At 34.8% G+C, this 23150-nt stretch overlaps 2 protein-coding genes across 3 annotated transcripts; both read right to left on the bottom strand.

Moving 5' to 3' along the window:
• Positions 1-2451: 2451 nt before the first annotated feature.
• Positions 2452-9297, bottom strand: LOC147507034 (beta-galactosidase 1-like). 2 transcript variants are annotated; one of them, XM_086599755.1, is made up of 19 exons: positions 8679-9297; positions 8117-8212; positions 7907-8019; positions 7753-7819; positions 7566-7658; positions 7317-7460; positions 7111-7199; positions 6866-6971; positions 6680-6764; positions 5935-6053; positions 5678-5842; positions 4849-5021; positions 4658-4767; positions 4416-4525; positions 4194-4304; positions 4000-4110; positions 3694-3899; positions 3278-3614; positions 2452-2985 (listed from the first exon to the last, which is right to left on the bottom strand). In XM_086599755.1, the coding sequence occupies exons 2-19, from the start codon at positions 8210-8212 to the stop codon at positions 2860-2862; spliced, it is 2361 nt and encodes a 786-aa protein (XP_086455881.1). In that variant the 5' UTR covers positions 8679-9297; the 3' UTR covers positions 2452-2859. The 2 variants fall into 2 exon arrangements, with proteins under 2 accessions (XP_086455881.1, XP_086455882.1); XM_086599756.1 differs by having other exon boundaries at positions 2452-2970.
• An 8994-nt stretch (positions 9298-18291) lies between these two features.
• LOC147507033 (uncharacterized) lies at positions 18292-22183 on the bottom strand. The gene is made up of 6 exons (XM_086599754.1): positions 21877-22183; positions 21675-21802; positions 21393-21482; positions 21220-21272; positions 19670-19772; positions 18292-18579 (listed from the first exon to the last, which is right to left on the bottom strand). The coding sequence occupies exons 1-6, from the start codon at positions 22148-22150 to the stop codon at positions 18460-18462; spliced, it is 768 nt and encodes a 255-aa protein (XP_086455880.1). The 5' UTR covers positions 22151-22183; the 3' UTR covers positions 18292-18459.
• Positions 22184-23150: the final 967 nt, after the last annotated feature.

Raw genomic sequence — 23150 nt, 5'->3', positions numbered from 1 at the left:
CGAAGTTAATTATGTAGATTTTGGTGGAAGTTAACTAATAAGATAAAAAAAAAGTAGTTTTCCCTCTCCACCTCACTCCAAATATAGCAAACAAATGACAGGTTCACAAGTGAAAATAGGTCCTATTTCTTTGGGGGGTCTTGATTTATTTGATGAGATTTTCACTCTATTATCATTTTTTTTTTTGTTTGATCAGTTTGTCATCATATTAGTCAATTGAGATTTTACAAAGTTCCCACAAGCCCATTTTGGCACTTTTCAATACTCTTCTATATAAGATTTCAAAAAATCTATTTAGACTCTCTTAATAACTTTTTAGAGACTCCATATTTTACGTGGTATACAAATTATATTTCTCTTTCCAAAAATCAAAAAATAAAAATAGAAACAAACAAATAATTAATAACCTACCCAATTAAATAACTAAAACCCAAAATGGTAACAAATAAATAACAAAAAACTTACCTATGTTTTCACAAACAAATCAAGCAAAAAAATAAAGAGAATAAATAATAATAATAACAATAATAATAATAATAATAATAAACCCAAAAATTCACCTTCCCCATTCTCAATTCTCTCTCTCTTTTTTGTTGTTACAAAATTTCACTTTTTATCACTTAGTTTATATTAATTTGGAATTGAGAAAAAATATTCATATGGTTATCTATCTATTGACTGGAACAAATGGTTCAATATGTATAGTGTATATAAATGTAAAAAAAAAATGATGATTTGTTTTTCACTTGGGAGCCAATTTAACTTTTTTTTTGGGTGTTAATTAAGGTTTATTCTTTCTTTATTTGTTTGATTTGTTTGTGGAAATATATGTAAGTTTTTATTTAATTTATTTATTTATTACTATTTAAGGTCTTAGTAATTTAATTAGACAAGTTATTTGTTATTAATTTGTTTTTATGTATGTTTTTTGAATTTTGGAAAAAGTGAATATGATTTTGATGTAAAAAATCTATTTAGACTCCCTTAATAACTCCATAGGGATATCTTACGTGGCATCCAAATTATATTTCTCTTTCCAAAAAACAAAAAACAAAAATATAAACAAATAAACAAATAAACAACTAATAACTTACCCAATTAAATAACTAAAACCCAAAATAGTAACAAATAAACAACAAAAAACTTAATTATATTTCCAAACAAAAAAAAAAAAAAAATCTGTTGAGTTTGTCAAGAGACTTCATAAAGTTATGGACAAATGTTATGATAGCTGGTTCTAACGAGTTTGTTTTTAGAAGAATAGAATTTGTTATTCATAAAGGACTTCCGGCGCAGCTTGTTGCATGCTTGTCCTAATTATTTGTAAAATTCCTCATCAGTATCAATAAATTTTCCACTAAAAAAAAATCCCAAAAAAAAGTTAGTTGCCCCAAAAAATTCACCTTCCTCATTCTCAATCCTCTCTCTCTTTTTCTTCTCACAAAATTTCATTTTTTATCACTTTGCTTTAGTTTATATTAATTTAGAATGGTTATCTATCTATTGACTTGAACAAATTAATGGTTCATATGTATTGTTGTATATATATCAAAAAAATATGATGATTTGTTTCGCACTTGGCGCCCAATTCAATTTTTTTTGGCATTAAGGTTTATTCTTTCTTTAATTTATTTGTTTGATTTGTTTATGGAAATATAGGTAAGTTTTTTATTTATTTATTTGTTACTATTTTTTGTATTAGCTATTTAATTAGGTAAGTTATTTATAATTAATTTGTTTCTACGTTTGCTTTTTGAATTTTGGAAAGGGAGAATAGGATTTGATGTTAATTAGGAAATGGAGTCACAATGGGGAGTTATAGTATAGAGGGAGTCTGAGTAGAACTACTCTTAAATATTTAGTTGAAACTCCAGTTTTCCAATAAATTTCATGACATTTTCCATTGAAAGCTTAGTAAATATGGTAGTCCAGTTGTCATTTTCAAAATCTAGTTACAATTTTCTAGTGTTCTGGATGTGATCACACGGGGAAAATCCAAGCATGAGAGGCACTAACCAAAATTTGAAAGTGACTTCAGTGGAGCAAGTCTAGTTTCTGGTTGAAGGACTTTTTCAAAATGAAGGAAAGCAAGTAAATCTGAAGCTGGTGATGCCAGGCACCCAATAATATGTCATACAAATAGTTGTACCTATTTGAGTCAAATTCTGGATTGCAAGCTGCTTGGAAAGTCGTTGCTGAGTTAGCTATTAGTGCAGAATTTGTTACTGATACTTTGAGAATTAAACTAGGAATTAGGAAATAAGGTACAAAAAGTTTAAGCGTTCCTGCCAGACGTATTCAAGCTTGTACTGTAGCCTTGTAGGATGAAGCAATCAGTTTCAGTATAGCTGAAAGAACATGACAAAATCAAAATGCATACAAAACCACCAATAAAGAGGGGTCAGGCTGCTAGAATTTCAACTAGCCTAGAAAGCAATGACACAATAAGAGTCAAATGAAGCATCTTTCAATAAACATCATTATATTACAATTGATTCATTGCTTGGCAAGAAAAGTTACATAGAAGAATCCAAGAGTCAAATTCAACAACTCCCCCCCCCCAAACAATTTTTAAGAACTGAAACTTTGCACATGGACAGACATCTGCAGTCTCAATGTGCTCTGTTTACAAACAAAACTTATGTATGTACATTTAGCTTCTCCCGCAATAATCTTCATAGATATATGGGCTGTTGGTCAAACGATGTGTTGCAAGCTACAACTTCATCTTTGCTCCAACACCAGGTTGATTTGTACAACTATATATGCACCAGAATAACTTTGCTGATCACTGAGTATACAAAAAATAAAGACTTAATTTAGAATCTTCATTTGGTCTACTGTGAATGTTGTCAACCATCAACTGCAGATGGCCTCCACCGAGAGCTTCTTCATGACACTGGGGCAAGGATCTCCTCCAAAAACCTCGGGAGCTATGTATACAGCACATTCTTGTTGTCCAACGCAACTCTGCAATAGATTTACCTGTGTTAAATTTTCCGAAGAAATATTAGAAAGAACATGCAACTGCAAAAAAGACAGTTAACAGGCCCCTGGTAGACATATTGTCAACGAACGGTGTTACCTTTTTAAAACCTTTCAACCAATAGTATCTACCTCTATAAAATGTTGTCCAATTGTACAAAAACTCGGTGTCTCAAACAAGTTATAAATTGTGTACGTGAAGGGTTCTACATACTGTTCAACTAGATGAAACTCGACTTCCTTGAACTATGCAAAAAATCATCGTATGAGAAAATAAAAAATGTTTGCATACCCTTTCAAAAGCATCGTACGACTTGTGTGCGTGACAGCTTCCTTCCCTGAAGCTTCCACATACTCCTTGCGGAGTTCCAAAGCTTGCAAACTTTATTGATGAGATTTTCTGCCCAGGGGCACACCTTAAATGAGCTTTGGGTCTCAAGGGTCGGTCAACCTTTCCAGAAGCTTGCATCATGTAACCCATCAATGTAGGCTGCCACTCAAATATATCAGCGCAAACACTTTCTACTGTTCTCTTTACCAAAGATATCCCACTCGGGTCGCCACCCATTTCTTCGAACACAACCAATAGGTTGTCGCTAGGATTCAACCACGAACGAGGGACATGGTACCTGAGAAAATAGTAATCAATTAGTTCACAAATTCCTGACTATACACTCTTTATTGCCGAAATAAGAAAGCTTTCTCTACCATCTTTGGGATGCTTCTCCACAATTACTTTGGCACTTCTTCTCGTCATAGTAACCAGCATAATTACATTCACCACAAGATCCAGATGCTTTGTATGCAGGCCAGTAACGTCCAATGCTCTGTCCATTGATCCACACATGACCCTTTCCCATGCTACCCATATCAATAGCCAAGGGATCATTCCCAGGTACCGCATTAAAAATGGCCTACAACGGTTTAACACAGAAATGTTGTCAAGCCAACCATCGGAGGAATGAGATCACACTGTACGCAGGAAGTTTGAAGGCCTGAACATAAGATCCTCACCTTGTACCATGTCAATGGCTGCTTTTGTGCCACTAAAGATCCATCCACCCACTCAACTGAGGAACTACCACTTAGTGTATGAAGACTCAAAGTTTCGCCCTCTAAGCCAATCTGCGTGAACAAGTAAAGGCTTACTCTCCACGGTGCTGGCAATGGAAGTAAAAACCCGAAGAAGAGAATAGTGAAAAGCAAACCTTGTAAGACCATTTCTGCCATGTCAAATCTCTTCTACCCTCATTGAGACCATTTAGCATAACTGGACCAAGAACCCCAGTGTTCCATGTCTCAAAATGAGGACCAACATTCTAAACTCAAATCATAAACAGCAAAAAATGTAGTATAGTCAGATTTTGATACATCTCTGACCACAATGCTCCATAGAATAAAAAAACAATTCAATGGGATAAAGAACAAACCGGAAGGCCAACAGCAATGCTTAAAAGAGAAATCTTGTTGATTCCAGCTCTCAGCTTAACATTTCCATTAAATGTTAATTTTGGGTTCTGCAAACCTCCATATGCAGTGCCTGCGAAAAATAAGAAAAACATACCTATTATGAAAGGAAACTGTGAAATCTAGCTTTTGGCTTCATATTGTTAAGAAATTATATCCTTTATGCCTCAGTAGGATAAAACAAACAGTGTATTTACTAATTTACCTGAGAGTTGACCGTTGATGTAAACATGCAAAGCATGACCTGCTGATGCCACTGTGAGCTCAGGATAGTTGCCATTCCTCAAGAACCCTTCATCCGAGTCAATTTTGACACTGAATTTGCAGACATTTTCATTGAGAGACAGTGATGGACAGAAAAAGAACTAGCAAGATTTCTATGGTCAAACTACTCACTCTGTAGAGTACCACAAATAGTCTGAATTATCTCTGGTAGCCTTAATCTGCTCCATCAATCCGACCGTTGTAACAGAGTTGTCATCATAGGATGCAGTCTCTTCATTGTAAGACTTCCATGGGAACCCTTGCCAAACTGGTGACCACTTCGTCTGTGAGCTTTGAGAACCAACCTGCACAGATATTTGGATGTTACGAGAAAAAACATTAAGAGAAAACATACTTCCCTGAATAATTTAATATCTCTGTTTTAGACTTACTGTCTAAAAAACATTTCCTCAACAAACAAGTATGCCCCTAGTGAAACTCATATGATTCTAAAGACATATTTCTACTGTATATTAATATGGAAGATCAGAATACAGTACTACTGTGCTACTGGCAATCTCTACTAAAAGTTATTATTGTTTTACACATTGTTTATAAAAAATCTGAATCTCCACAATGTACCAATCTTTTAATTAGATTCCAAGAGTCATTTCCAATTCTTGTTATGAGAAAAAAGTAAATAAAAAATATAGTATTGGACAGCGATGTGATGACAGCTGGTTCCAATGAGTATGTTTTTAGGAGGCTTGGTTTTGCTATTCAGAAGGGGCATGCAGTGCAATTTGTTGCACGCTTGACCTCTTAATCCTTTGTAAGATTTATTTTGAATATCAAATAAAATATTAATTTGTTAAATAGAAAAAAAATCAAAAATCAAATCAAATCAAATATAGTAGATTTCACGAAAACATGTGAGATCACCAAAATGAGTTAAATAATCTTCATTTGCTCGAAAGATGAACCTTAAGGTGAACAATAATTAAAAGAGTCAGATCATCACCCTTGCGGTGTTGAATATGGTGTTCTTGCAGTCCGGAAGGATGCTGATGGACCAAGGAGGCAAGTTGTAGTGCATATTCCTGAAGGTCACAGTTGCAAAAGATTTTGAATCATAGTTCGCCAAAAAAGCAGCACAACCCCCTGCCTTATAGTTGAAAACATGAGCCTGGAGATCAAGCAATTAAGATGGATCAGTTTCACAATTAAGGATAAGCCAGTAAAGTAGTTTGTGTAGCTTTTATCTGTGTATAAGCGAACCTCTTGTAGCTTCCCAAGACTGAGCGCAGTGGGTTCTGAATAAACTAACGCTGGCTCACATAACTTGATGGCTCTGTGAAGATCTCTCAAATGGCCATATTTCGGTTGCCTAAGTAATCCTAGAAACAGTATTTGAAGAAGAAGCATAGTCAGACATCGTCAAGCTTATACAAGCAAGTGATTAATTAGCGAACTTTAGATGAACTTTTTAGTGAAAAAAAGATATTCCCAGTAAAGAAAACAAGCACTCTGTCACCACAAGAACTCAGCATGCAGACGTAAGATAGAAAATAAATGAGAAAGAGGGGGAAGTATTTCTCCTGGAAAGAATAACATAGAATTTTATTTTTTAGTTACAAGGGATAATTTCTAACTGTCATATTCTTGCATTGTCACCTATAGAAACAAAAGACCCACAATTTGACACGTCAACAACGGATATCACAAAAACATTTAGTTTCCAGAATGACTGTAACTATCTACTCTGATGCATTTGAATGGACAGAAAGAATATCAAAGAGTCCAAATACTAGGGTAGTTGTATAATTTGTTTAATCAATTTGTCCCCAAAGATCCTAGCTGAATTGACGACATGAACAAACCAGCTCTCACTTTCTTTCTTACGTATTGACGTGTTGCATGTCTTTGCATGGCGAGTATGATACTTCACTGCTTCAGAAGTAAGTCTGATAATACTAGGCAAAAGTGAAAATCTAGTAGAACATGGCAAAGTCTGTTCAATTACCATATTCATCAATTGGAGCATCATAGTCATAGCTAGTGGCTATAAAAGCTCCTGCTGTACGCCCGAAATTTGTCCCGCCATGAAACTGAAAATGCAAAACGGAGAGATAGAGGTTCACTCTCAACAGTCCAAGAAAACATGAGTTGGATACATAGCTTTCAATTAATTAAACAAAGATACACTTACCATGTAGTAATTCATGTATGATCCACCTTTCTGTATAAACCTAGCAACTGAAAATGCTACGTCTTCAGCTGGTCGGTGAGGAACAGGACCTCCAAATCCTGTAAACCTGGGACCCAAACAGATGGGAAATGACAATTAGATTGGACTTGCCTCTAAGGGATTATAACTCTATAAACATATCTTAAAAAAGAAATTGTAGACAGAACAATCAGCAGCTTTCATTGCAGTAGATACAGGACACTTACCAGCCAGTCCAGTTTTCGGTCCACACCTTGGGCTTATATGCCTTGTTAGGAGAGAACCAATCACAGTAGAAACCGTTGCAAGCGTTTATCTGTTGCAAGATCAATAAATAAAGTTCAATTAAGAAAGGAAATTGGAAAAGAATTCAAAAACTTCTATCAACTATGTAAAAGAAAAAAATAAATAAATAAATGTCAGAAGCACTTACAACAGGATCAGGTGCATCATCTTGCTTGCACATGACCCAGGGAACTCCTGTGCCCAGACCGACAGCCATACTTGCTGCCCATGCAGCATAGGCACGGCCAGGAGCACCGACTTCATATTCCATTGGACCATATTCATTCTCTATCTGCGTTATACATTAAGATTTATCAGTCTCTACATTGGCATTCACAATTGGCAAATGCACGGCTGAATTAGCATTCACGATTCAGTTATGAAATGATCAGTGTACCTGTGAAAGAATTATAGGACCTCCTTGAGTTTCAAACAAGCCTTCTGCCTTCATCATGTTGACAATCTTTTGAGTAAATCCTCTCATTGCAACCTTCATTAAATTCATTGTAAAATCACTTATATATATAAGTACATACCTCAAAATCAAAAATAAAGAACAAAGTGAAAATAATAAGATATCCAACCTTGAAAGGCTCATTGTCTGTTCTGAAACTGATACCAGGAACATACTTGAGCCAAACAGGGAATCCTCTGTATTTAGAACACAACAGATTGCTTCATATTCAAACCATCTCATGCATTTCAGGAAGAAGCAATCTCTAATCATTATTAACTTACCCAAAGTTCCATTCAGCACAAACATAGGGACCAATCCTAAGATTAACATAAAGTCCTGCTTGCTTCACCAACTTGATAAATCGAACTAGATCATATCTATCCTCAAAATAATACTACAAAAAGAAGAATAAAACTCATTCAATCCCTTCATCCAAGCAAATGGAAAAAAATTATGAAATGTAAAAACCAAAATGGAATTAATTTCATTACTTTGCCTGGAGAAGGTTCATGCCCATTCCAAAAAACATAAGTCTGGATGACATCCAAACCTGCATCCTTTGCCTTTTGAATAAGATCAGGCCACATCTGCAATAACAGAAAAAAAAAAAAAAAAAAAAACCCAATAATAAATTTATTATTTCCAAACACATAAATTATAATAACCAAAAAATCAAAAAAAGTGGCCAGCAGAAAACAGGTAAAGTAAAGTTAATGACATGTTGAGAACTTCAAAAAGTCTAAATGAATTTTTTGCAGTGAAACAGATATGACACTGTGAGTCTGTGACACTCATTGAAAAGGACTATAAGAAAACAAGTACCATTTTTCTAAAATCTTCAGCAATAAAGTAAGAAAAGATTCTCTGAAACAGCAGAATGCCCACTACCAAACAAAGTACATTGAACAAAAAAACATTTCCCATTACCAAAAAAACAAACTTTATAAGAAATGAAACCCATTTGCAAAAACAAATTTACAAACTTGATTAAATGCAAAGAAGAAAAACAGAACATAAAATAAACCACATTTGCAAATTTGCAAATAAAAATACCTGAGGAGTACTTCTAGGATAATGAATAGACCCAGAAAGAAGAATCTTTCTTTGTCCATTAATAATAATAGATTTATGATCATAAGAAACTGAAGCAGTAACTGATGAACAACACCATGAAAAAGTACCAACAGTGAAAACAAAATTTTAAAAGTGCCCATGGCTTGTTTTTTCTTTTCTTTTTTTTTTGCACCAAAGAAATAATCTTTGGTTCAAGATAGAGATAATAAGCTTAAATGAAGAAAAGTTTAAAGGTTAACAGCTGTTCTGTTTTATTAGTTTTGTAGTTTATGAAGCTTGACAAGTTGTTGTTGTTGTAGTTGTAGTTGTAGCAGTAGTTGTTTTCAGTAATGGAAAAAAAAAAGAGTGGTTTATTTGTGTAGTATGGTTGGTTTAGCTGGAGAGGGAAATGTAAGGAATGAGGAGTTAGCTCTCCCTCTTCACTGGCCTTTTTAAACAAGTTCAAAAACGAGGAGAGGTAAAGTGAGACGTTTTTTTTATTGGTGGGTCCCATTATTTTGCTCTTTTTTTCTGTTATTTTATTCGGCTGCTCACTTTTCATAGTTTCATATTTGAATGAGAGGAGGTCTCACAAACCATTTCTTCTGGATAGTATTGTAGATTTGTAGTATGACTGTATGGTCTTTCTGTATTATGTCATTTTATGTGTATAACTATACGAATCGTGTTACGTATCGGTGTTGTTTTAAGTTTTTAAACTTGTCTCTCGGGTAGTATGATTTTATGAATTCTAATATCTTTCGGGTAGTATGATTTTATGAATTCTAATTCTAATCTAAAAAATAATATAAAAAATTTGAAAGAAATTTTTTAAATTATTTTAAATAATATGAAACTAATTTTAATTTATATAAAGTGATGGAGTTTTTTTGTAAATTGTTTAGAAATGAGAGAACTTATTATAATAATTAAGAAAGATAGTTCTAAAATCTTAAAATAGAGATATTAGAAATATTAGTGTGCCTCTTAATGATCCGGCTATTATATAGTGTAAAGATATATATGTTTTGTTTACATGTGATAGTATAGTAAGCTTAGTATATTCCTAAAGTGGTAGAAACTAGAAAGTACCACCTTATGTAACTTTAATTTTGAGTATTTCTTTGCACAAAAATAGATTAACACAATGTTGGAAATAGCCAACCCACCAACCCTTTTTTTCTTCTAATACAAAAGCTAGCTCACTGAGAAAAAATAATTAAATATAAATGTATCCATGCATGTGATATTGTGGTTGGGTCGTTTTTTTCTTAAGATAGGTAAATAAAGTCACACACCAAATAGCCATCACTAGTTCACTACACTTGTCGTTTGTTTAATTGGAAACTCGAATCACGTACGTCCTAGTCTAAAAACAGGACCATCCAAGTCGTGTAAATGGATCGAAAATTGTATAATGATTGTAATTATGTTTTGGTGATAGACTAATTCAAACTTAAAGGGTTTTTTTTTTATGAAATTTAAATTTTAAGTTGAATGATAAAAGTTTGAACACTTGCGAAAAGGAGGAAGGTGGTGAGGTGGTGGGGGGGGAAAAAGAACGGATAATTGCAAATTTTTAACTTGATTACTAAGCATTGAGGACTAATTGATACATAAGAAGAAAAAACGTACAGCAATGTCTAATTACTGCCAATCCTATATACAACTTTTGTTGGATGTCACTGTCCTGAGTCTAATAGAGTAGCAGTCAAGCAACAAGACAACAACACTATTATCTTCCTTGCCTCAAAAGCACAAGAAAACTTTTCAAACCTGGAAAAATGAAAGATGATATATGTTGAATGCACAAGGTTGATTACTTGATTATATATTCATAATCAAAGAATAAGTTTAATTAATTAGCCTGGCCTGTTATTTATTTGTGCTTTAACCTCTAACCTCTAGGGTAGACAGAGCCATAGAGTATACGTGATTTATTTTCTAATTGTTAATTTTCTGTGTATCAGTGTGTGCCCTTTTTTAAAAAAAAAGTACTATGAGAACTTTGAAAGATGATCCACTTTTAAATTATAGATGAAATACGTGCTATGTAACTCTCAGTCTCTCATCATACACACTATATGTGTATATACAGCTATTTGAATAGTGCTTCGTTCGATATAATTTAATAAGTTCTGATGATTGCGATATAATTCAACGCACGGAATCAATTAGGTTTGTGATTGCCAAACACTCATTAATTGTTTCAGGAAATGGTATCACTCTGTCTCTCTTAAGACTCTAACTAATACATGACTCATATTACTATTTTGCAAACCTCTCACTTTCAGAATAATTTGCATGGAATAGATTGTTTACTTGCCGTGAGGAGAAAGTGAGGGGAAAGAAGAGAAAAGTTCGATCAATCCAAATATGCTTGTGGTTCAGTTAGAAAACAAAGCATTAAAAATTAATGTCTCATGCATGCATTATTAAGACCACCTACCTTCCTCACTCTCTAAGCTTTGTTTAGCAAATAATAACAATGCATATTTCGCGTCTGAAGTGAACTGTTTCAATTAATCCACTAATAAATTTTCGTGTCTGAAGTGAACTGTTAACCAAACATTGGGGGGGTGATTGGGCCTTCACTGTACCTCATCTAACTACATATTTTTATGTGTCCAACAAGGTTGGGTCCAACACGCCCGTATAAGTCCGTCAAATTCAAGTTTTGTATAGATATAAGTATATAATACCTCATGATGACATACTAAAAAACTGCACTGTTTTTTAGAGCAACCAAAATCAATGTATAAGTCCGTAAAATTCAAGTTTTGTATAGATAAACCTCATGATTAGGGCAGGGATCGAGTCGGTATGGCTATATCTGAATCCGAATAATTTCACAGTATTTGAACCCGAACTTGATTATATCTGAATCCGACTAACCCGATCGAATAACACTAAAAAATTTTTTTTTAAAAACCAAAATTATATCCGAATCCGAACCTGACATACCCGAACCCAAATTCGACCCGAATACATAAACGGATATGAAAATCAACCCGAATCCGATGTATTCGTTAATCGGGGGTCAGGTCGGATTTGGGTCTACCCGACCCGATTCCCTGCCCTACTCATGATGACTTCGAGTTAGATGTATGTGGCAGCAAATCAGGTTCTGTTACATACTATTATATAAAAAAAATAAAACCCTAAAAATTTTCTAGAGATCTGATGAACAAAATACTTAAATACTTTAAATAAAATTATAATTTCCATATAGCTTTTCTTTTTAAGTGAAATTAATTATGATTTTTTATCTCATTTCAAATAGTCCCAAAAGCTAAAAACAATTATTTTGCTTTATTATATACCAAGAAACTAGTTTTGTCCAGATAACTAAAGCTAAGTCCAATGGTACGCCAAAACATCAAATATGACGAAAATTATGATCCAATAGTGAGCCAAAACATCAAGACATCAACCCATTGCAAAAAAGTTACCTCGCCAATGGCAAATAGAAAATAAGGCCGGCCCACAAAATTTATTTTCCAATAATCTAATTTAGCAAATTACTTTTCTATCTGCGAGAGAGGATGAAAAAGACAAGTGAGAGAAAGGGACAAAATGGGAAGTTTGGAAATGTCATTTGCACGGGGCAAGTGATAAGGAGAGATCAATCTCTCCTGCAAATAGAGTGCACTTAATAAGGATCGTAAGATAGGGAGTCCACATCACATGGATGGTGAGGTCAGCATATTATCAAAGGAAAAGACCAGAAAGGGTAAATTTTTAGAACATCTTCTTCTTTTGTGCCCCTTGTTTTTTATTTCATTAAAGAGGAAAATATATCAACCATCAAAATCAACACTATCAAAACCATCAAAAAAAAGAGAAAAACTTGCTACATTAAATAGTAATCTTTAAAAAAATTGGCAAATTTTACATTATAAAACCTTTTTATTTTAGGTGTTTTTCGGTATAATACCCATCAATAAATTACTAGAGTTAGGGACGTGAGATTTTGATATATGGAGCAGACCTAAAGGTAACTTGACAAAAAGTTGAAAAGAGAAAGTCGAGAACAAAATAAAGGCATTAAGGTCATTTTGATTTTTATGTTTATTTTATTGAATTTGTTTTGGTTTGTTAGTTGTGGCCATGAAACAACTTCCAACTCACATATGATTCTTTTATAGTTCTATCTAACAGCCATTGTGATATAAGTGTTGGACCCAAACTTGCTAACGCTAACCACTGTGTTATTGTGATTTGGTGTTTTGGGCATTGTTGGACCCAGCCTAATAAGTTACGCCACTTACTAAGATATCAAAGACTTGAATTGATGCTACTTTGGTTGGAGACAATCATGTGAAACCTAGCTCACTGTCCACTAGAAATCGGAACAAAATCATATGTGAGGTTGTACGTGTTTGAAATGATGGCTTACATGAACTTTTGTTCCAATTTGAAGCAGACAAAGCCTAAAACAAGATATATTGATGGCCTATACTGTTACACTGATATGTTGAAGACTATATCATTCATGGAGGCTCTTTTTGATGGAACACCTTATTTATTGAAAATTACATTTGAAACTAACACTTGCATATTGTTAAATATGTTTCACATTTCACAAAACATTCTTGTAATGTTAGTACAAATTTACAACAGTCAACTCCAACAAATTCCCAATCCCTACGTCTTTGACAATTGTAGTCACAAGTCTCACAAGCAACGTAACCAGTAGTCCAGTACTAACCCACAATGTGATAACTCCAAATCCTAGTCATTTTAAACAATTCGCCCATTTTGGATCAGATCCTAGTCTAGTTAGTAGGGTCAGTTTATTTCGATTGTAAGAAAATCAAGAGTATGATGAGGATGACCCGACCATTTTTAAGCAACTGGACCCTATGATGTTCTATTGTTCCGTTTCCATGAAGGCATGAACTACACGATATTCGTTTGCTTTCAAGCTTCAAGCAATAAATTTAGAGCAATGGTAATTATAACTTGTGAAGTAGCAGCTCCTTTAAGGAGTTGTATTCGTACAAATACTGATGAATGTATATAAGAACTTAAGAAGGGTAAATTTCTGATTCGGCCATGATAATGTCAATGTGTTTTCAATTCGGCCACAAAAATGCAACTCAGCGTATTTTGTAAACAACTAGTGGGTTAATGTCAGCAATTTTTTGCACTGAATTGCTGACAATGGCCGGATTAAAAACAATGTCAGAAATTTAAGAATTAGTAGAGTGTAGGCCGTCGTGGGACTTATGGAGGTGCACTGCTCTGCACAATAAATTCGAATTTTTTTTTTGTCATTCTTATAGTTCTGTTTTCCCCTCGTTCACTCTAAAAATGAAAATCAACAGGGTACATTTAAGAGGTTTCAAGCAGCCAGGATGTTTAAAATAAATAAATGCTATGATCTACTAGTTGTGTTTATGTTCAGTAAAGGATGACCAATATGAACATGAATACCACACATAAGAGCTGAAAAAAATAGCTCTTAAAGGTTTGCTCCTTAATTAGTGATCCGAGTAACTTTGATAGCAACAGTAAACAGAATTATAATTAGAACTCGGAATCCTTACATTCATGTTCTTTATGATAAAAGGATGATGAGAGAGTGGTCACCAAAAATAAATGTAAAAAAAACAAAAAAAGAAACAGAGATTTATCTTGATATGGATGAGTTTGCCACACACACACACAAATATGGCTCTTGATGGGAACCATCCAAAATTGCTTGATAAGCCTCATATAATCCATTGAAACAGTACTGCATCCTATGTAAAGAAAATCTTCGAAGTGATTACGATGTTATTGGTCTATCAAATAATTTAGTTAATTAGTTTATTTGATGAGCAAACTAATAATTATTTATATGTATTTTCAACTGTTGTAACTTGTAAGTCTATATTGAAATTGGTTGGTTTTCTGGATGTATTTATTTATAATGCATTTTCTACTGTTGATGAATTTGTATATGTTCTTATATACTACTAACAAAGATTAGATTGTATATGTGTTGAAATTTGTAGATTCTAGTGCATATCCTCAACAAATTAATCAGGACAAGTATGTTCACACTTTTAAAGAATTTCTCAGAAATATTGCGTCTTGACAACTTAGGCATATGAAAGCAACAATTGCTGTTTAATTTACCAACACAAGGATTTTATTGTTTGCCTTCTCTTTTCTTTCCATTGGATATTATGTTGGCACAAACGCACAACCAATTGGACCTGCAAAATTGAAAGTTTACTTGAAAACTACAACATTCCAGCAGGTAGCGGCACTTATTCTAGATTATCCAAGCCAATCCCTTTGTTTCAGCGAGACTTTCGATTAAGGTTGTTTTTACTTTTTAGTGACCTTGAAAGCTCGAATGCATTTTTGTCAACTTGAGACCCCACGGCATAACTAGTACTGACTAACCATGTCATTCAGTTTCTCTTTAATACTAAGAACTAGTAGTTGCGCAACACATGTCAACCTAATTTCTTTGGTTAGGTAACTGAACTTGAGAAATGGGACCAAACACCGTGTTCATTCTTCATTGTGCCATTGCGGAACTAGGATTATATCACCAACCACCAAGGTTCATTGGGCCGGTGGCTTAATCTACACATTGACTGATTCGTGTTGTTGAAAATGATACAAACTGGAGATGACCAATCCCACAAGCCCATTGCTGTATAATTTTTTTTTTTTTTTTTGGTAAAGCTATATAATATATTGATTGAACTTAGTAGTTGAGGCAGCAAAAGTCTCAAATAGTTCGCACACAGTTCATATATCACTTTCATGCAATGGTGATATTTAGTTCCATTACAGTAGAAATATCAAAAAAATCTTCAATCCACCAGTGTGAGAGTGCAGAAGCTAGAACCTTAAAAATGAGATATTGAAAACTAAGGCATATTGAAAGCATAATTCACACTTGAGCTACTACACCGGCCTCATCTATATTTTGGATAAGGCATTTTTTCTGGTTATTGTTTTTTTTTTTTTTTTTTTCTTGTTATTGTTGTTTTCACCCAAAACGCACTTACGAAACTAATTGCTTTTGTGAAAACACATGCATTTCCTTGTCAGCAAAAACTACAATATGGCTATTGATGGCCTCATCATTTCATATATTGCTTTCAAGTAACTTGTTGCTTTCATGCAAGTTGGAAACCGTTATAATGATCTACAAGTTTCATATAACAACACCGGCCTACAAATCCTACAATGCAAAATGAGAAGTAATTAGAACTTATCACCATAATCACCATGAACGAATCTCTTATCGTTTTCTTTATGTGATTGGAGTTGCCACGCCATACGGCTTCATGACCAACCATATCCAGATTACTAGGATTTTTCGCACCCACGTACTCAACCACTAATTAAAAAAAATCGTACACACGTCACATGTACAAGTTAGACAAATAAATGGGTCGGATCTTATCCATAAAATATTTATATTTTGGCTTCATTTTGAAGTTTAGAACAAGTCCAATGAAAGGCTGCTAAAAAGTGTCACATAGGCTTTTTAGCTTGCCTATTGCCCAACCAAATTTGGCACCCCAAAATCTAAAAATCAATCCAATCGCCGTTTTCTGTTTTGAAGTGCTAAATGATATGAATGGCATAGTTTCTAACGTCCGTCCATTATTTTGTAATTTAAGTTGAATTTTTTTTGGATGGACGACACAGTTTCTTCCGTCCGTCGAAATTTAACACACGGACGGCAGAAACTATGTCGTCCGTCTCCCAAACTTGTTATAACAGCTGCTAGCGAAGGTCTTAATTTTGGGGATGGGTTTTTTATTTCTTCCAAATTTAAAACCTTTTAGCAATCCCATTAAAATGATATTTTTGTGATTGGAATGCTATATTTGCCTTTAACAGCCCATATAGCTTCCCATTGGACTTGCTCTTAGGCATAGTGAAAACTTCATAAGGAAAAATCCAAATTTGATACGAATCCACAGCACTCCATATCTAACTCATATGTTGGCATGGCTTTTGTGTGTACAGTGTACTTAATTTTTAACTTATGTTCCCATGCCATTGCTATGTTCCATGTCTCATATACGTTTGACACAAAAGTATATACATTTCTTGTTCGAAAATTTATCATTGCTATCATTTTTTATTGAATCAACAATATCAGTTTTATTAATGTGCAGGCCGATCAGAAATGCATCAACATCTGTACCATGTATCCATAGTTTGTTGTGCGCATCTTTAATGATTGGGTGATAATTGGTGAAAACCGGCACGTCTTCAAGATGGGGTTTCTATGTTCAAGGACGACCCAAACCATTAGTCCAACCAAATTGCAGCAAACATAATGCAGGTTTCCTTCTGAAACCCCCAAGCAGTTGGAGTGTGCTAACATTAGAACGGGGAATTTGAAGAGGACCTTAAGAACTTTGTTGTTTCACAGAACTTGAGACCTCAATAGCTTCTTCTTTTTTTTTTTTTTTAAGCAAAAGGGAGTTGGCCCCAAAAAAGAGGCACTCCTTAAGATTTTAAGATTACATACTCGATTACAACTCAACTAAGAACCGTGCCACTTTATTTCTCTACGCTCTAAAACTAATAACAAGGGTTTGATAGTCTGACAATATTGCCACTTTATTGATTTGGCTAATTTCAATCCTTCAAGAATAGTTCTGGCTTCATCCTCTTCTGTGTCCCCAGATCTAACTCGGTCATGTCTTGCACCAATTCATATACCAACAGAGTTCCATAAGACAAAACTAAGGTCTACTTGGTGTGATTGTCCACCAAAGATGCATATGTAGATATACAAGACCAATTTGAGCCTATGTTGGGCCAATTGGTATTTCTGATAATTGGTTAGTTGTTTTTGGTTGTTGTTTGGTAATGGGTAAATAGTGGTTTATTTAATTAGTTCTATTTAGTTAGTTTACATTTTTAAATGTTAGGATAGTGGTGATTAGTTTTAGTTCATTGGGTTGGTTGAAGATGAGATCATTTTCTTTTTTTGAATCCCTAGCTTTTGGGTGTTTATCAATTTTATTTATTGGTGTTATTGATTCAAAGTTACTTCCGCCTTCGTATACATCAATAGCGGTGATATTGATAGTTGTTCGCTTGTTGTTGAAGATGAGATCATTCATGGAGTACATTATATCATAGACATGTTTAGCACGTACCTCAATAGCTTATGAAATTCCTATTATGTTTCCTCATTGCAAAAGTTTATTACGAGTTGAAGCAAAATAGATAATCAGAAGTCCAAGTCAGATGTGCAACCAATAGATGAAGGACTGGGGGGCCTAGACTCTGGAGAGGGCAGTATGCAGCATTGCAACCTTACCAGTTACCCCTAAGCGGAAAGAGAGTTTCAGGCTTTCAGCAACTCACATTTTCTTGTGAGCCTGGTCTCTCGCTTATAACACGAAGCAACCTTGCCCACGGAACAGGTCTTAGTCACGACAGCGCAGGCCTGCTTGCGAATTTAAACGAAGCTCAGTCCCATTCTAGTCCCACCCAGTAGTTTTAGTTCTCATCGTTAATCTAGCAGGTTGTTTGTCAGTAACAGAACACATCACCTCTGGTAGAGGACCGAAAGACACAGACTGCTGGCACCACAGTGACGATATATGGAAAAAAAAAAAAAAAACAGCAATTTTGCTAGCAGCAAGTGCAAAAGATTATGAAAGTTCTTAATATATTATTAATGTACACAATATTATCTGTGTTAACATCTAGTATGCTACCTGCCTCCAGCTTAGTCACAATATTGGAAATAATTTAGGCCGAGGAATACATGTGATACAATTAGGTTCATCAAGTTTCACTTTGACTTGTTCTGTGGTTCCTCCATAATCAGTCGGTTCGAAGCAGCAGTAGTAAATCCCAGTTTTACCATGAGATCCTCTAGGCGCGTTGCGTTGGTCAGGTAAAGATATCCAACCTACAAAAGTTGAGGAATATTAGTATTTGTCAATACCAGGACGCTAAGACTATCTTAATCTAAATTACATAAAGACCATTTGATACATTCACAAAAGCAGATCTGCAGGGAAGGAAGGAGGAAGAAACTAGAAAGACATGGTGGAGAAGCACAGTCATTCTTGTTCTCCCTGTCAGGAAGAACAGCCTATCGTGTCAAGACATCCAGCCAGAATATGCAATTTACAGTTGTAAAAGTATGCACAACTCCTAGGCTAGCGTTCCTTTGAGTGGCTTTGACTAATAATAGGCATATTCACGATGAGTTTGCTCCTTTCTAACCAGTAAGGCACTGTCCTACAGCCAATGGTCTTTACAGAATCAAATTCTATCCCCACTACCCACTCTTCCTCAACTTTATGAATATTCAGTAACTATCCAAACTGCAAACTAGAAAGGTAAGCCGTTTTTACATGAAAAGGCATCCTAACTTTGCAGAACCATGGCTCATTACAAATAACTGATGCTAAATAACACCCGATTGTCCCTGGATTTCCAGAACTAAAGTGATCCACATCAACAACCATTAACCAAGCAAGCTTGATTCATGGCCACTAAATTGTGAATAAGCAAACCTCAAATTAGAATGGAGGCACACTTTGTTCTCAGAAAGAACATCTCATTATACCCTTATTCACTGCTTAAGAAGTAGACATCATTCACAACCTCTATACTGTTGACACTTGACACCAAAACCACCTTCCCAAAGGAGAATAGCTCTGTTCTCATAGACCAAGGCTCTTTATCATTATAGGAAACATTCATGGGATGATTTCATTTCAAGCTTGAGCGGTTCCTTTATCCCCACCACGATCTCAGGGGTATTTTTTGAAACATTCATATTAAGATGGCAAAAGAATATATTCTTGCCTAAAGGCCTGAAAAAATTCCATGTGCTAATCAGAGTGTTATAAGCATATGTTTGATTTGTTCAGACCAACCTGAACAGTAACTTAGAAATTAATTGAAAAATTTTATGTAACCAAAATGTATACTTTTGATGACTTTGTCATAATCTTGAAGTGTTTATGGACACAGGGAATCAAGCTCACCAGTGTTTCAAGTGATGATGCTCGATTGTACACAGCTACACCTGCACGCTTTGTTGTCCGTGTTTTCCCTGAATCAATATTTTTTCCCCACCGGAGAACATCCCTGTTTGAACATTTCAAACACTAGTGCTAATCAGTATGAAGGCAAAGAGGACAATAATATAAATAGCAGTAATATGGTCCTTATGTAGCCATTACATCTGTAGATGTATAGAGGAATTACATGAAAAATGGTATGTGATTGATGGAAACAATAAAATTATACTCAGAGATACATCCAAGAAAACTAGTAGTCTAGAATATATATGCTCGAAGGCAGAAATTCTTTCAATAATCAGAACCAGCAATCTTAAGTAGCCCAAATTGACATTATACACCAGGGTGACTCAGTTATGGTTCATGGAGTAAAATATGCAGGTCAAATTAATTAAAACTATCAGTCTGGTTTCCTTTTTCCTGTTTTAGGAAAAAGTCACTGGTGTTGGTAAACAAAAAAAATGAGCAACATGGAATGGTGGTGTGTCAACACAAGAATCAGAAATTGATCCGGCATCAAAATTCCATCCTCAACAAGAAAATAATAATATCAACTATCTAACACCACATAGCCGATATTCATACAACTAAATACATCTGGGGTTCACTAGAGTACTAAGGAAGATATAAGAAAGTAAGACATTCTTAGGCTCTTTTTTGTGTTTTATCTTGCTAGTGAGTTTTAATCAGTAAATGTTGCAACGACTCATTTCTCCCTTTCACCTATTGGCGTACCTGATAATAAGAGATAAAAAGTAATAAGACTGCTGGATTTGCTATAATCAAGTGAGCAGAGCGAACGATCTAGGCTGGGTGGGGGGGGCATGTGGCCCAAAATTCTATTTGGAAGGTTTCTGTCTGTCCTCATTCTCTCTTCTCATCTTCTTCACCAAACATTCTTTCTTCTCTCCAACACCTCTCTCTCCTTCTTCTTCACCCACCCAAAGCTGCAGTCTCTCTCTCTCACTCCGCAGCTCCGCTCACTCCCACTGCTTTGCAGTATACTAGTTGAGCTCCCAAGATCACCACCAAGGTCATCATCTCAACAATTTGTATTTAGATGGCATTCACTTGTTTCTTTGAGAATGATAATAAGTAACGTGGACAATTAATCCGTGTCGGATACACAAACATACAGACACGTTGTTCATACATTTTCCAACTATGGTTTTTTCTATACCCTAAAAGACTAAGAAAATAATCTATTAACATAATTAAAACTCGATGATATGCCACATTTATAGTTAAATTATTGTAAGGCGGCGCTTTGAAGAATTAGTTGTGTAACAAAAAAATAGTAATAGTTTTCTTTTAAATTAGTCGTGTCCCCATGTCCTATTTCATATAGGTCCCGTGTCAGACACAGCATATCCGTGTCGAACACTGACACACACATTCGTGTCAATGTGACTTAGCCAGAAAACTATCAAAGTATCATTGTTATAGAATGAACTGTAGGTTCATTTCCTATTTCACAATTTCAACTAAAAACATTTATTCCACCAAGTGCAAACCTTTCATCTTCCGATAAGAAGTCTTGGTGAAGAAGTTTCTTGAGCAATGCGTCCTGAAATACCAAAATCAAGACAATCATTAGGGATATGTGAAGAACTTTGGTTCTTAACAAGATAACAAACCTCCAATTAACCGATCAAAAATAAAATGACAAATATATCTAGCAACGTGCCTGTGCTTCACAACGTACTACAGCCATCACCCGATCATTGTATTCTTCAATGCTTAGAGGAGGATACAGAAAATGTCTACGAGCATATAACTGCATACACAAAAGACAAACAAAATGCAAGTGGAATGATTTAAGCGTCCTAAATGACAAAGTAAACTACCGATTGTTAGCGAGCAGTGCATCACATTATATATTTTGGGGCTTTTTGCATAATTCTAGTCACATTAATAGTACAAACATTGGACATGTTCCCTAAATTTAGCATTACTGTTCACAACTCACCTCATATATGCAGTCCCCAATGTAAGCTAGTGATGCTGCATTGTATATTGACCTTGGAGGATTATTCACCTTTGGAGGAATTGGTAACCATCTCTCACATCCCATATACAGCTCATCATCCACTTCTTCTACTCATTTCAACCAAAAACAAAATCAGAAAAACCAATATAAGTAACAAAAAAGCATTAAAAAAAGCTCTTACCATGTTTTGTGGTGGCGGGCTTGTTGAGTTTGAGGAGTTTTGAGACATTAATGGAGTCTTTCTTGGCTGGGGGTGAAGATGGTTTTTGAGTTTGAGGTGGAGTTTTGGTAAGTGAAAGTGACTTCAACTTCAACTTCTTGAACAAATTTGGATTGAATGAAAAAGATGAAGAATTGAGGTTAGGACTCGAAGTTGGACTAGTTCTTGACTGTTGAGTGTCCCATGATGAAGCTCTAACGTTAGAAGAAACTAAACCAGTTTGAGATACAGCCATTTTTTTCCCATTCAAAGATCACTTTTGCTGCTTCGGCTAGTTTTATCTTTTACGTGCCATTCAAACGGGCCCGGAGCCCAAACCTATCAAGGCTTTGACCCATGACTTAGGGCCCAAACGTAAACCTTATCCAACACTAGGGCTGGAAATGGTATGGGATGCGATCGAATCCGACCATAACCGAATCCATTTTAACGGATATGGTTTCTGTGTTTGTGACTAGAATATGACCAGAATATCCGAAAATCCAAATCATTTTAACAATATTTATATTTGGGTCCTGTTACTTGACGGATCCTATATTGTTAGGTAGACCCAAAAATAATATATATTATTATAATTGTGTAAAAGTTGTTTTGTGTTGTTCCCAAAAGTTTTCCTTTTCAAATGTTTTTCTATTCCTCCCATATCCAAATCTTAAATTTTAAAATTTATCCTAACACTTTAAACTCTTCTATTCTCTTTTATTCTCGTTCACATCCTAAATAATTAAAACCATTAAAACTATATCCTAACACTAACATTAAACACTGAATTTGAATATCGCGTCGAACTAAAAATTTGAAATATCGTTTATGTACGATTTGTTTGATGAATCCCTAATTCGAAAACCCAAACGTTAAGGATTTGAACTTTGAAAAATATAAAAGTTACGTTTTTGGCCTCTTGAACGCTTCACGGGTTAGTCTCACACCGACTGGACCGAGTTGGTTTGCAACAAACGACCTATATCGTTTAAGGATTTTAAAAAAAATCAACACGGCCAATTGTTTTTTTTTTTTGGGATTTGAATTTTGAAAAAATATAAAAATTACGTTTTTGGCCTTTTAACCTACCTTTCGCGGTGGGGTTAGTCCAGGGCGGTGTGGTTTTGGTTTAAATCCGTTTGGTTTGAAAAAAACCTATCCTAACCTGGCTATATTTGTACATTTATCCTAAATTTGTTTTCGGTTCAACTTTTATGGGAACCCGAAATATATGAAATAAAATGAATAATAAT

This window comes from Coptis chinensis, chromosome 3, assembly GCF_015680905.1.
Source record: "Coptis chinensis isolate HL-2020 chromosome 3, ASM1568090v1, whole genome shotgun sequence".
In the NCBI taxonomy this organism is placed as follows: domain Eukaryota; kingdom Viridiplantae; phylum Streptophyta; class Magnoliopsida; order Ranunculales; family Ranunculaceae; genus Coptis; species Coptis chinensis.
Note: the sequence above shows the minus strand (reverse complement) of the source record. Positions and strands in the feature narration are given on the sequence as shown.

Coding starts and splice junctions, on each gene's coding strand:
- LOC147507033 (XM_086599754.1), bottom strand. CDS start 22,150: ATGGCTGTATCTCAAACTGGTTTAGTTTCTTCTAACGTTAGAGCTTCA. Junction 21,273..21,392: donor TAGTACGTTGTGAAGCACAG/GCACGTTGCTAG, acceptor TTGGTATTTCAG/GACGCATTGCTCAAGAAACT. Junction 18,580..19,669: donor CATCATCACTTGAAACACTG/GTGAGCTTGATT, acceptor CAACTTTTGTAG/GTTGGATATCTTTACCTGAC.
- LOC147507034 (XM_086599755.1), bottom strand. CDS start 8,212: ATGTGGCCTGATCTTATTCAAAAGGCAAAGGATGCAGGTTTGGATGTC. Junction 7,200..7,316: donor ATGATGCACCTGATCCTGTT/GTAAGTGCTTCT, acceptor ATCTTGCAACAG/ATAAACGCTTGCAACGGTTT. Junction 5,022..5,677: donor CCATATTCAACACCGCAAGG/GTGATGATCTGA, acceptor ATATCTGTGCAG/GTTGGTTCTCAAAGCTCACA.